The following is a 14729-nucleotide window of genomic DNA, read 5'->3' as shown; positions in this document are numbered from 1 at the left end:
TTGCTAAATAAATAAATAAATAACAAGAAAAGAAAGGAAATCCTTTAAAAAAAAAAGTAATAAAAAGAATAAGGGTCTAGTGTAACCTTTGTAGGTATAGCATGAAATAATAGCTTTCCAAATTTTTAAATGAGTGCACATAATACAGGAAAGCAATACAATGTTTGCATCGAATGAACTGTGCCTTTCTATCTAGGTTACTTTGGGTAAGTCATTTAATTTCTCTAGAATTCAGTTTCCCCATCTGTAACATAATTGTTTAACAAGATATTAACCCTTCCATGTCTGAAACTTGTGATCCCTATGAATTTGATCTGCAGCCAAGTATATTTAAGGGAGGGCAATCCCCATCAGACAAATGGGGATAATCTTAAAACTGAGAAGTATGAAACACTGCATATTTCTAAAATGAATAGCAGTAAGATCTCATTTGTCAGGGCTACATCTGAAAAGAGTTAGTTAAAATTGATAAATTTCATATGAATCTACAAGTAAGAGGTACCAGAAAGTAAATGCCAGACCTAACTGAAGCTGACTGTTGTTACTTTCACCATTAATTACTGTGCGAACTGTATTAATTCACATCAGTTTCGATATCTTTATATTCCTCCTTTTCTTCCTTCTCTGCCTACTTTCAATTATTCCGTTTTCCAGCTTTGTTTAAAAATATAGTGAAGTTCATTTGTTCATACTAACAAAATTACTTGTGATTCTAGTTAGTAATATGATGAAGTCAGTATAACCAGTCAGTAGAAGAAAAAATAGCATTGCTACTAATAAATATTCTTTGTCCTTGTATCTTTTGGGTTTAGGCGCTGGAAGATCGTCCTAGCTCACTCTTAGTAGACCAAGGTGATAGTAGTAGCCCATCTTTCAACCCTTCAGATAATTCCCTCCTGTCCTCCTCTTCACCCATTGATGAGATGGAAGAAAGAAAATCGAGCTCTTTAAAGAGAAGACAGTAAGACTGACCTTCCTTTTTAAAAATTACTATTATTTCTTAGTCTGTAACCTCGAGTTCCTGCTCACTTTAAAAAATGTCATTGCTACCATTTTGAATTGAGACCATTAGAAGTTACAAAGTTTCATTAGTCATCAAAGCTTGAAGCATTTATTTGATACTTGATTTTCACTTTTCTTACTTAGAAATAGCCCTCCTTCAGTTCCAGAGATATTTTGTGTCTACCTTCAGCCACAATTTTTCTGCAATCCTAGAGGATTCACATAAAAATATTTTTTCCATAATATTATAATTATAGCCATTCATTTATCATAAGATAGCTGCTACAATTTTTTAAAAAGCTTCAAAAATATAAGGTCTAAATCTTTCTTAGAAATTGAGTAAAATTCTTCATTTATAAATATTCACTAGCTTTTTTCAGACTAGTTCAGGGTTCCATTTCGTGTGAGATAATTTATTTCATGTATAATCTAAGTGGCATTATAGACTTAATAAACTTCACGAAGGACATACTTCCAAGAGAGGGAAGGAGAAGGAGCACAGACTTATTAAGTGCCTACCATGTTCCTGGCTATGTCTCAAACACTTTACAAATAATATCTCATTTTATTCCAAATGGTATAGTCAGAACCATAGCATTGTATATCTTACTTTTGGTCTCCTCCTAAATTAAATGAAAATTTAATGTCACTAGACTCTTAAGAAAATAATTGCTTTGGTGTTTGCATTAATGTGACAATTTGGAAACAAGACATATCCCAGTCCTATTTTGTCATCTGCCTTCTGGCAGTTTCGTTTTAAATCCGGATTTTGGTGGAATACAATTAGAATGTATATCTGTGAACATAAACTCATTAAAAGCTTTCTATATATTTATCACAGTGACCTTCTTGAGTTAACTGTTTAAACTCATAAATTATTCAGTACACAGGAAATTAAAACACCCATTTTCAAAACTTAGGTATTGAGTCATCTGTTTTTGTAAAGGGACAGATTTATTATAGCCAAAGATACAAAATATCCCATTATGATATTTCTCGGTCTACAAATGTTGTCTTTGTTAAACTTTCATTTTTTTTCTTTTTTACAGCTATGTCCTACAGGAATTAGTGGAGACAGAGCGGGACTATGTACGGGACCTAGGCTATGTAGTTGAGGTATATATATCATCAGTATTTTAATCATGTTGCCTCAGTCCACCTAAGTGGGTTTTTTTCCCTGTTACCCAAAAGTGTATTGTGTTTAAAGAAAAAAAACCAGTTTAACATTGGCACTTTCCACAGGTTTCTAAAACTACTATTATTCACAAGAAAAGTAAATAGGTTCTGCTAAGACATATGTAACTCTTTAGCTTATAAAACTGAACTAAAATTATCTTATCTAGTCCACATAGCATTCCTCTTCCTTTATTGTTAGACGAATTTTTTGCCAGTATTTTAGTTATGATATCTATTATCAATCAATAAAGTTTTATTAAGCACCTGCTATGTGCCGGGCACTGTGCTAAGTGCTTGTAACATAAGAGGCTTGCCTTTATACCCCTTGCACAGGTTTTTGGTAAAGCAGAAGTGACAATATCTTTAATTCCTTTGAGCCAAAATTTGCGACAGCTGTAGATCTTATTCCATCTTTAACTTCACCCTTGTATTCGGGAGACTTTGTTCAAAAAAATAGCTTTGGACTGTCTTAAGTAATTTGGTGATAGTTGAGAACAGAACAAATAATATTATATGAGAACAGAAGTTACGCAGTACTCCATGAAGCTGATATCTACTATGGTTTACTTAACCAGAAATGTCATTCTAATTAGATTAGGGGCTATTTTGAAAATGAGTTGAGAGCCCAAGTCCATTGATTTTGTAAATATCTATAATTAAATCACAAATATTTTGACCCAGTTCATTTGAAATGTGGTATCTTATGGTATATGTTTTAAATATCATTTCAGTTTTGGAAATTTGCCCATTTCTTGGCAGTGTTTGGGTATATGTTCCACCTAAGCCACTAGTTTACTAAAACTGACTATATAATATAAGAAGTTTTTCTGTACATGGAAACGAGGCTATGTAGTAGAGGTTTGACTATGTGTTTATTTTATATACATACACACACGAGAAATCATGTGTGTATGGTTTGCCAGAAGAAGGCATGGTTTGCCTTTAGCATATTTTTAACTTATTAAAGTGAAATAGTGACGGCTTAAAAAAAACTTTTGCATGATGAGCTCCCACTGAGTTCATTTTAAGACCATATCTGGGCAACACATTTTTGTTTGTATTGAACTCTAAAGAGTAATTAGATTTCCCACCTCATTCCTGTACCCAAGACTGCTATTTATGGTTTTAAATCCTCAATATATTAATTATATAAAATAAGAAATAGAAAGAATCTCTTTGGGTTTGTTTGAGGTTAGTATGCATGTGTGTGTATATGTGTATATGTGTGTGTGTGTGTGTGGATATATGTATGTGTGGACATATATAATATATATAGTGTATAGTATGCGTGTGTGTACATGTATATATGGGTATGTTTCTACACATACACACACAGACACATATATTTTTTGAGCCAAGCATAAAATGTTTTCTCCCTCACTTAATAATAAGGGGATTTGTCTTACAAAGGTTATTCAAATTTATAGAACTTCATAGGGTCCTTAGATGAACTTTGATCAATATACATGAAACAGTTTAAGGTCAAACCAGGAGAAACAGTATTAACAGTATATCACTCATCATACACTTCCAGTGTGAGTTTTATCTACTTTTCATTGTTGCTTTTATTTTAAATGAATTGGTGACAAAAAAAGAAAAGAGTATATTTTGCTCTTGAGACTGATACATTTGAATATATTTTTACAAGGAAGCAACCATAGAGTTGTATTTGGTTTTTTTATTGGGGGGAGGATTTTGTTGTATTATTGAGTCATGCCATGGAGTGAAAATGGGTTTTTAAAAGAAATCTCCAATTACAGGGATACATGGCACTTATGAAAGAAGATGGTGTCCCTGATGACATGAAAGGAAAAGATAAGATTGTATTTGGCAACATCCATCAGATATATGATTGGCACAGAGAGTATGTATAACATAATCTATTTCAATTTTTAATTAAGGAAATTTAATTTCTAATTAAATAAAGTCACTTGATGAGTGCATGTTGTTTTACTTCAGATAAATGCTGATTTACTTTATTTTGCTACCTGCCTTGTATTATAAGCTAGGTAATTTTTAGATATATCGCAGTCAAGAAAGGCTGTTAAGGAAGGAATGACTAGCTGACTGCCCAGTTGCTTAGATATGACCTCATTATGTGTCTACACCTCATTAGAGTCACCCCAAATCTGGATTTCATTCTTAGCTTTACAGGTTCACAAATTAACATTTATAAGTTCACCTAGGGATAAATTAGAATCTGCTTCATGTTAGCCCAAACTCAAATGTGTATTATAATCCAGAAGACCAAGTATATTCATTTATAAAAATAATAGTTCACCATTTATATAGTGCTTCAAGATTTCCAAAAACCTCTGGAAGTGGGTAGTGTAGTGTTAAATCCATTTCACAGATGAGAAGACTGAAACTGTCAATGACCCAGGATCACATAGCCAATTAGCTTGGACTTAGAGCCACATTTCTAGCCTTCCTACTCTGCCACTACACCCTCCCCATTTATAATTAGTTATGTCTCCCGCATATATTAAGATATGTAAATGACAGGATATAAATGGATTCTAGCTATTTGTACAGGATCTTTCCTCCAGATGTTTTGGTTCACTTAGTAGTCCCAAATATAGATTTAGAAGTATCTCATTTATCACAGAATTAGAGAAAAGGGAGTTGGATGTTCTTAAAGGACATTTTTCCATTGACCTTTAAAAGCCTGATAAACATACCCTTCTCCACTCTGGAAAATATTTTCTCTCAATCAACACTTTCCAAATGGTTTTAATTCCATAATCTGTCAGTAAATAATCTTTTGAGCTTGAACTCCCACTACATGTACATGTGCTTATTTATGACACATGTACAAAGCCAAGGAGACCTTGTATACAAAAGGTGCTTAATATATGTTCAGTGAATGAATGAATGAGAACGATTAGTGTCACTTCAGAGAACAGAGTTTGATATGTATAAGCCTGGGGTAAAGACTGTATTCTGGCTAATGTTTTCAATAAAGGCTGTTATCAAATTCATGTCTTATAGTTTTGTTTAGCCTTAGGCATAAAACATATTTTTTTTTAAATAAAGCATATCTCTTTTGATTAAAGTCATAGGAGAAAAGGGAAAAGAAAGTCTAGTAGAAAAGACTTCTAAAGACAATTAACAAGAAGAAATTTAAGTTTAGTTTTAGAAGTGATTCAAAGCCTGCTCGATTCATCTGCGTATTTCTACCCTCAACGGCTGCTTATAGGTCTAATTTGCATGAGAGTATGAGGATTACTATGATAATATAGTGGAAAGAGTAAGTAAATTGGGAGTCAGAAGACCTGACCAGCTATGTGACCCAGGACAAGTTAGGCAAACTCCCTCAGCCTCAATTTCCCTGAGTGTAAAATGGAATTAATAATTCTTATACATCTAAATTAATAATTCTTATACTTCTAAACCCTTAGAATTTCTTTTTTTTTTTTAAGGAAAGTGATTTGTAAACTATAATGTGCTATAAGAGTAAAACCTGTAATTATATATAGTATATATAGTATCAGAGATTTAAATACTGCTTCCTAATAGTTTGATAACTATGATCGGCTTAACTTCTGAGTCTCAATTTACTCATCTGTAAAAATGGAATAATAACCTATCTCAGAGTTGTTGTGAGGCTCACTTGAGATAATGTGTGTAAAGCACTCTGCATACCTTAAAAGTCTAATAACACATAATAGCATGTGAGTTATTGCTGTAAAATACCAGAAAGAAAAATTCTAAATATATAAGTTGTTTTATAAAGGAATATAAAAAACAATCCTACCTCATAACTATCACTTTGAAAGAACTAGAAATAAAATTAAAAGACTGCTGGTCCTGAAGCTACTCAATTACTGTGATTCAGTTTTCATCTTAAGTTGGAGATATTCTGTGAATATGGAAATTAATGTAGTTAAATGTATGTCACATAGACTTAGCTTTTCATATCGGTGGTTATCTGGCTTGATCCTTTTTAAAATTACCAAATGGAAGAAAAAAATCTTTAGATAAATGATAGTTTAAATTGTGGTCTTTGAGCTGCCATTTGGTCTGTAACCTTAACTGAAAGACTTGGGAATGTTTAACCCAGAGAAGAAAAGAATTAGAGAGGACATGATAACTGTCTTTATATATCTGAAAGGCTGTCATATGGAAGAGGGGTTGAGTTTCATCCTAGCAGCCAAGCCTGGGGGCAGTGGGTAGGAGTTACAGGAGCACAGAACTATAAGTTATTACTAGTAATGATTGATACCCAGAAGTGCAATGACTGCCTCAGGAGAATATGAGCTTCCTGTTGCCTAAGGTCTTAAAGGCAGAAACTTGTCAAGGTTATTCTAAAGGGAACTAGATGGACCTTCTGGAATCCTTTCTCAATCTGAAATTTTGCGATTTTATTTTTTATAAAACTATCAGTCAACTGTGTGGTTATCTGCCACTAATTAAAAAGACATCAGCATCAGGTATCAGAAAGAAAAGATGTAAGGGGGCAGCTAGGTGGCACAGTGGATAGAGCACTGGCCCTGGAGTCAGCTGAGTTCAAAGCCAACCTCAGACACTTGACACTTACTAACTGTGTAACCCTGGGCAAGTCACTTAACCCTGGTTACCTTGCCAAGAAAAAAAAAATTACTGAACAGGTCTAAAAATGTTCCACTGTATTTTCTGGTTTTCTTTACTAGACCATTTAATTTTCTTTATTGCCATACTATGTACTAAGTACTCATTCCATTTTACATTACCTCCTTTTGTTCTTGGCAAAAGCAAGCCATTTAAAAAAAAATATTAACCAAAAGCTGCAATTGGATGAGGTGAATAGGAAAGCAGAAAATTGAAAAGGCAGTGTGACCTGTTATATAGAGAGCTGGATTTGAAAGTCAAGAAAACCTGAGTTTGAATCCAGTAGAAGAGACTTCTAAAGACAGTTAAGAAGAAGAAATTTTAAGTTTGGTGATTAGAGCTGATTCAAAGCCTGCTCGATTCATCTACATATTTCTACCCTCAACAGCTACTTGTAGGTCTAATTGGCACGAGAGTATGAGGATTACTATCATAATACAGTAGAAAGAGTAGTAAATTTGGAGTCAGAAGACCTGACCAGCAATGTGACCCAGAACAAGTTAGGGAAACTCCCTCAGCCTCAGTTTCCCTGTGTGTAAAATGGACTTAATAATTCTTATACTTCTAAACCCTTAGGATTTCTTTTCTTTTTTAAGGAAAGTGATTTGTAAACTATAATGTGCTTCAAGAGTAAAACCTATAATTATATATTAGTATCAGAGATTTAAATCCTGCTTCCTAATAGTTCGATAACTATGATCTGCTAGTTAAGTGTTCCTGGACAAATCCCTTCACCTTTACCAGCCTCAGATTTCTTGAGAACTATCATGTCGAGGGGAAGAATGTTCAATCTAGAGTTATTCCATCTGAATGGAAATCCTGGCTCTGCCATTTACTACTTGGGTGATCTCACCTCCCTGGGTCCCAGTTTCCTTATCAGTAAAATAAGGAGGTTGGACTAGATACTTGATTAGGTCCCTTCCAGCTCAATACTTGTGATCCATGTTAATGCCTTATTTGGGCAGAGCAAGTCAATAAGCTTAGTTTCCCTCTGTTTCAGCTTCTTTTTGGGAGAATTGGAAAAGTGCCTTGAAGATCCAGAAAAACTAGGATCCCTTTTTGTTAAACATGTAAGTGCCATGTTTCTATTGATTTTCATCATTTCATTCAAGTAATACAAGTAATGTTTAATCACTTTAACAAATTAGTGACAAGCTCAAGTAGGGTATGAAATCACATCATAATGAAAATCAAATTGAAATTAATAATATAGGTTTAGTATATTGAGATTCACTTACTTAACCCAAATATTTGCAAAGCAAGTTAAATTTCGTTTATTGATGCTTACTATTATTTGTAATCCTTTTTAAATATAAATTTAAGGGGCAGCTAGGTGGTGCAGTGAGTAGAGTGCCAGCCCTGGAGCCAGGAGGACCTGAGTTCAGATCCAGCCTCAGACACTTAACACACATACTAAAAAATTAGCCGTGTGACCTTGGGCAAGTTACTTAACCCCAATTGCCCTCCAAAAAGCAAATAAATAGATAAAAATTTAAGTCACTGAGTTGTCATTACAGTTAACCAGCAGTTGTTTAAAAGTGAATTATTTCTGTTGAAGGTCATTAGTTCACAAAGAACATGCCATAAGTTTCTCTAGATATGCTGCAAAAATTTGGGTAGCATGTTATTATAAACAAACAAAAAATAATGGATGATTTTTAAAAGAAATTTTACTTAGCCAGCATATATAATATAGTAAGAACAGTATTCCCAAAGTAAATAAAACTTGCCTTTACATGTACGCAACTACCCCCAAAACATGTCAGACCTTGAACTAACAGAATTAAAAAATAATAATAAACTGCCTTTATTTTCATGGGAAACTACATATTTGTGAGTCTCCTAACTCCTATAGTGTTGGCAAATTAAACATTCAGTGTCCTACAGTGCCTCATGGTAAGAAATACTGTTCTATGAGGGAAAAAAAAATTTTTAAGAATCAATACTGTAATTATCTATTCCCAGCTGGGTCTTTAACTAGCTATGTATCAGGATGAGTGTGTGAATCTAGTCAAATGTCTTATGTTGGTGTTTCTGATTGTCTTCCAATACCAAACGCAAATGCCCTGCTGATTAGTGGTTATTCTCTTTAATTTGGCCTTCTTACCTCAGTTAGCACAAATGATCAAATCAATTGTCATTTCTTTCACCTGATACATCATAATATCTCTGGCCATTTCTGCTTATTGGATTCTGCAGAGTTAAGTGAGGAAAATGAAATTTTAGTTCCTGGGCACTGAAGTACATGGTTTCTACTGTAAAACACTCTATTATTTTTTAAAGGAGTCTTATTAATTGAACAGGGTATATGTAGCTAATAGCAGGATTGAGCATTACACTGGATCTTTAGAAGAATAACATGTGGAAAGCATTAAAAATAGGTTTGGCTGTTCACACATGTCATCTAGTTATATGATTTAACAAGGGGAAAATGTTTTTGTTCCTGCCTTGGGGCTTATTTGCTTGTTCCCTGACTTATCTTCTCCACACTCTAGTTCTTAAGGATTCTGAAACACATTTTTCCAAAGTTCAGAAGTTGGGAGCACTCTCTCAGGAAGCTAAGGGAATAATTTTTTCCCCCCAATCATCCCAAGAAAAGGAGAGGCTCTTTTCTGCCCCCCAGTCCTACTAGTAACTTATACTGTAGTATCAGATAATTTATCTACTCTTTCAAGGCCTCAGTGACTTTACATATAAATCAGTACTCTGGTAATTCAGGAAGAAAATGAAAAACAGCACTTGAACCAAATGTGAAAGAAGGGGCTGTCACAAAATATAGCATAATCAGTCAACCAATAAACATTTATTAAGTGCCTACTATGTGCCCCACACTGTACCAGATTATTTGTACATCTGAAATATCTCTAGAGCTTTATCAATACAAAACTTTGTTTTTAAAAGCATTCCTTTTTAAAATGTTAATATTGCACGTAAAAGTTCTGCCCTTTTAAGCTGATTTGTTTGCTTTTCTTAAATTTAATTCACAGGAGAGACGGTTGCACATGTACATAATTTATTGCCAAAATAAACCAAAGTCTGAGCACATTGTCTCAGAATACATTGATACATTTTTTGAGGTAAGTCACACAAAACAGACAATGGGCCTTTGGACACATTTTGTATTCCAAAATTTTAGTGTTTTTCCTCACAGGATGTCTAATTAAACCTCAGAAGACTTAGGTTTCAGACCAAGTGATATGAATATTGCACCCGACATTCCCATAATGGGAGAACCAAATGTAAATATAAACCATGATGCTTGATTTCTGAGTACATAGTTAAAACTGGAGCCACAGCCAGTCTTTAGCTGAAGGCTTTCTCTCTTACTATGAACTCAAAAGAGCATCCTTTCTGACTTTTAGCCCCTTTCTGCAGTTCAAATAAAACTGACTTAGTTCCAGCAAAAAGAGAAATCTGTTACCAAAAAAATCAGCTAAGTAAGCCCAAGTGAATCATCTGGAACAACAGCTTCAGAAAGTGCAAAGTATGAAACTTTGGGGATTCTGAAAAGTTAACATTGTAGTAGTTGAATTTAAAGTGGTACAAAAAGAAATTTATGTGTGAACAGAGAGTGGACCTTTATATCCATGAAGATTAGATTTGTTGCCTATTTTGAAGCAGATCTTTCTGACTGTAATGATTACTGAGGTATGATAAGCCTTTAAAAACCATATTTAAGACTTACATGAACTGATGCTGAGTGAGGTGAGCAGAATCAGGAGAACATTGTACACAGTGATAGCAACATTGTCCAGTGACAAACTTTGATAGACTTGGCTCTTCTCAGCAATACCAGGATCTAAGACAATTGCAAAAGACTTGTGATAGAGAATGCTATCTACATCCAGAGAAAGAACTATGGAGTCTGAATGCAGATCAAAGCATATGATTTTCACTTTCTTTGTTGTTTTTTTCTTGTTTTTTCTTTATCTTGGTTTTTCTCTTTAGTACTGAGTCTTCTTTCACAATATTACTAACTTGGAAATATGTTTAACATGATTATACATGTATATAACCTGTATCAGATTGCTTGCTGTCTTGGAGAGGGGAAGGAAGGAGAAAAATTTGGAACTCAAAATCTTATAAAAATGAATGTTGAAAATTATTTTTACATGTATTGGGGAAAAATAAAATACTATTAAGTGAGGGGGGCAGGGAAATCGTTTAAATTAAAGCCTTTTTTGTTTTTTCAATCACAGGATTTAAAGCAACGACTGGGCCATAGACTGCAACTCACAGATTTGCTAATAAAACCAGTGCAAAGAATTATGAAATACCAACTGTTACTAAAGGTGAGATCACAGGAGGTGTCCTTCTAAGGAAATCAGTAGGGTTTAAAGAACTCCCTTGGGAAGATAGTGGCCAACACTAGAAGAAATATTTGGGGGATTTTTGTTTTCTTCGAAATTGAATGAGTAACAAATAGCATTTATATAGCAATTTAACATTTACAAAGCACTTTACAGATGTTATCTCATTTGATTCTCATAACAACCCTGTGATGTAAGTGCTATTTTTATCCCCTTTTTATAGTTGAAACTACTAGGGTGGAAAGAAGTTAAGTGATTTGCCCAGGGTCATACAGTTAAGTGAGACAGGATTTGAACCAGATTTCCCAGGATCCCAAATCAGCATTCTACCCACTGAGCCCTTGGAAGGAAGAAGGGAGGAAAGAAGGAAATCCCAAATGAGACCATATGTTTTTGTTTTCTTTGTAAACTATCAGTAGCCAAAAAGCATTTATTAAGCATTTACTCTGCATATCAAGCACTTGGAATACCAGGAAAGACAAAACTGTAGTTGCTTCCCTCAAAGAGCTCGGATTCTGAGGAGGGAGACAAGATGCAAACTACTCGTACAAGAGCTTTCCAGTGCAAATAAATGATGGTGTTATTCTGCCTACCTTAAATGTATATTTGTTCATCTTCTTGCCACGAGCTTTTAGAGTCTTTGACAGCTTCTAACTGCAGTCATTTCCTTTTTGTTGGTACACTTTGAAAAGTGTAAGAGTAATATTATAGATTCACATAATGAAAGAGGATTGTAAATATGGATTTTCTTCCCACATCCGTATGATGTGGCATTGGAACTTAGCTATGATAGGAGAAAATGAGGAACACATAATCATTTTAGGTTAAAATAAGTACAGTTTTCTCTTGTTGTCTCTCCTTTTAATGCTTTTCAAGTGCAGAAAGAACAAATTCCATTTTAGGCATCTAAGTGATGCTATGCATAGAACACTGGGCCTGGAGTCAGGAAGACCTGAGTTCAAATTAGGCCCCAGATGCTTACTAGATGTGTGACCTTGGGCAAATCACTTAAACTCTGTTTGCCTCAGTTTCCTCAATTTTAAAATGGAGATGATAATAATAGCACCTGCCTCCCAGGTTGTTGTGAAGATCAGATTAGATATCTGTAAAAGGCTTAGAACAGTACAGGAACGAAGTGTAGGCACTATGTAAACGTTAGCTATGGTGGTGGTATCTGCTTGTAGAGAGATGTCATGGATCTAAATCCAAATAACTTTCCCTTTGCCTTACAGGATTTTCTCAAATACTCCAAAAAAGCTAGTCTGGACACAACAGAATTAGAGGTATGCCTTTTTTCCTCCTGGGTTTTTCTCCTAGATTTACTTACCTTAAGCACACAGATTAGTTCATGGACTGTCCAACAGTTTTTCAGTCGCTAATTTAATTGTTCTCATGTTTCTACTTGTCTCTTGCACATTTGGGTGGAGGTGTAGAGGGGGAAGGATGAATGGGGCAATGACTCTTGGGCCATATTTTAATTGTTTATTTAATGTACACTTAATTATTAATTGTTGTATGACACTTTCTCAGAAAAAGAAATCAACCTTTGCTTTTCTCCGCCTCCCAACAGAGAGCTGTAGAAGTCATGTGTATAGTACCAAAGCGGTGCAACGACATGATGAATGTTGGTCGCCTACAAGGATTTGATGTAATGCCGATATTTCTCTAAGAACTCTATCTCTGATTCCTGGGGCTTTGCTCTTGTCCTGGATTAGTGCTATATTCCCCAAACTGTTCTTTTATTCCTGGCTTCTGTTCCTGGACCTTTGTCTTAACACTTTTCTTTCCTTTGGACTTTTCTATTCATTTGATGTTGTCCATGGGTCTGTAAGCATTTATGAATACAAAGAAAGTCAAAAGATAGCCTCTCCCATAGAGCTCACAGCCTGCTGTGGGGACCATCCCTCTTCAAATTGGGCAAATGTGAATCTGGGGCCCTCAGCTGTTGCAAGGCTGTATTTTTAATCCTTGGTATTTAATGCCCAGTATCATGTGTACCATAGGCGGTTGTCTTCAAGCATTTATATTTCTAATTATCCAACCCATATTCTAACCAGCGCCTTTTGTGGTTAACAGTAATTGTTCTTTAGGGCTGAGCTGTTGATTCATCTTAAGTCCTATAATTTTCTCTTCGAGGCAGTTTAACCAATTAACTCATTCTCTGCCCTGGAACTCTAAGAGAACTTGAACTGCTGTTTTGTTGGTTGTTTTTTGTTTTTTAATTCTGTTCCTCCAAGTAAGGAGGTAGAGAAGTTCCCTCTTCTGTGAACTGATGTTTTACTAAAGGAGAATAAGTATTTATTTCCATTTCTCAAGAATTCTGCATATTAGGATTTTTTCAGTATCATAATATGAATTTCTGTTGTGGATAAAGGTATATATATATATATGCCAAGGTTCACATGGATTTTAAGGACAGTTCTTTTTGGAGCAGAAACCATTCTAATATGAAAATTACACTTTTTTGGAAAACATCTGTAGATTAATGTTTGTCACCAATAGAGAAGGAACATTGTTTTGGTCTGAAAAAGTCTAGGCAAAACTTTGAGAAATCTTACCTTGGTAATTTCTTGTTTCAGGGTAAAATCGTAGCCCAGGGTAAGCTGCTTCTACAGGACACATTCTTGGTCACAGACCAGGATGCAGGTCTTCTGCCTCGCTGCAAAGAGAGACGTGTTTTTCTCTTTGAGCAAATCGTCATATTCAGTGAGCCACTTGACAAAAAAAAAGGTTTCTCCATGCCAGGATTCTTGTTTAAAAATAGCATCAAGGTAATGTGTGCTCACATGTGTATCAGGGAGGGGGGAGACGTACATGCATTTGTATCCATGAATACTGTTAAACCTACTTTGTACAATACAACCTATTTTTTTTTCTTTTTGGTGATATTTAAACCCTGACCCTTGAACTTTGATAACATATTTAAAATACTTCCTTTGCCTGTGTAATACACATGATTATATTTCCGTAAATTTAGAATTCTCTTTTCCCACTTCTCTCAACTCAGTTTATTGTCCGAATAGATGACTTATAAACACAATCATTAGTTTGACATTTCCAGTCCTTTTTCCATCATGAGAATACCTCATTTTAAATCATACCTGTGTCCCCACCTTTTAAGTGTCATGTAAAAAACATGTGCATGTGACAATAAGGATTGTGTATGCCTAGATAATATTATTATTATAATAACTAACATTTATATAGCACTTACTATGTGCCAGGCATTACACTAACATTTTACAATTATTATCTCATTTGATCCTCACAACAAGTAAGTGTAGAAGGTAGGTCCTATTTAATTATCATTCCCATTTTACAGATGAAGAAACTGAGGCAAACTAAAATGGGAATGATAATTAACTAGGACCTACCTCTTACATTTGAAAACTTCAGGAATTCATTATTCTCTTTATGAGACCAACATATTCTGTTTTCATAAAACTAGAATTATTAAGAGGTTCTTAGATTGGGCCAAAACCACCCTACTCAGTATATCCCACCTATTGATCCGCATTTTGCCCAGTAGAGTCTTGACCTCATAGCATCTGTAAGAATAAGTCTGATCCTTCTACATAACAATTCTTCAAACATATTTTGAAAGAAAGCATTAATGTTATCCCCATCTAATTCAAGCTAAAAATCCCTAAT

At 34.5% G+C, this 14729-nt stretch overlaps 1 protein-coding gene and 1 long non-coding RNA gene across 6 annotated transcripts in view; one reads left to right on the top strand and one right to left on the bottom strand.

The window, feature by feature from the left end:
* The window catches only part of LOC138171850 (uncharacterized), a 75208-nt gene extending 61439 nt beyond the window's left edge, over positions 1–13769 (bottom strand). Inside the window, exons 1-2 of the long non-coding RNA XR_011170979.1 lie at positions 13637–13769; positions 10454–10567 (exon numbers count right to left, since the gene is read on the bottom strand). This is a non-coding gene — a long non-coding RNA (uncharacterized lncRNA). The remainder of the gene's footprint in view (positions 1–10453; positions 10568–13636) is intronic.
* TRIO (trio Rho guanine nucleotide exchange factor) overlaps positions 1–14729 on the top strand; it is a 534181-nt gene that overhangs the window by 494101 nt on the left and 25351 nt on the right. For all 5 annotated transcript variants that reach the window (XM_069101424.1, XM_069101423.1, XM_069101425.1 and 2 more), the window contains 9 exons: positions 813–961; positions 2052–2118; positions 3939–4042; positions 7769–7838; positions 9756–9845; positions 10968–11060; positions 12311–12361; positions 12649–12726; positions 13658–13849. In XM_069101424.1, coding sequence (XP_068957525.1) covers positions 813–961; positions 2052–2118; positions 3939–4042; positions 7769–7838; positions 9756–9845; positions 10968–11060; positions 12311–12361; positions 12649–12726; positions 13658–13849 — 894 coding nt within the window. The remainder of the gene's footprint in view (positions 1–812; positions 962–2051; positions 2119–3938; positions 4043–7768; positions 7839–9755; positions 9846–10967; positions 11061–12310; positions 12362–12648; positions 12727–13657; positions 13850–14729) is intronic.

This window comes from Petaurus breviceps, unplaced genomic scaffold, assembly GCF_028583685.1.
Source record: "Petaurus breviceps papuanus isolate PSGF00001 unplaced genomic scaffold, PetGlider_PUasm1.0 47, whole genome shotgun sequence".
NCBI lineage: Eukaryota > Metazoa > Chordata > Mammalia > Diprotodontia > Petauridae > Petaurus > Petaurus breviceps.
Note: the sequence above shows the minus strand (reverse complement) of the source record. Positions and strands in the feature narration are given on the sequence as shown.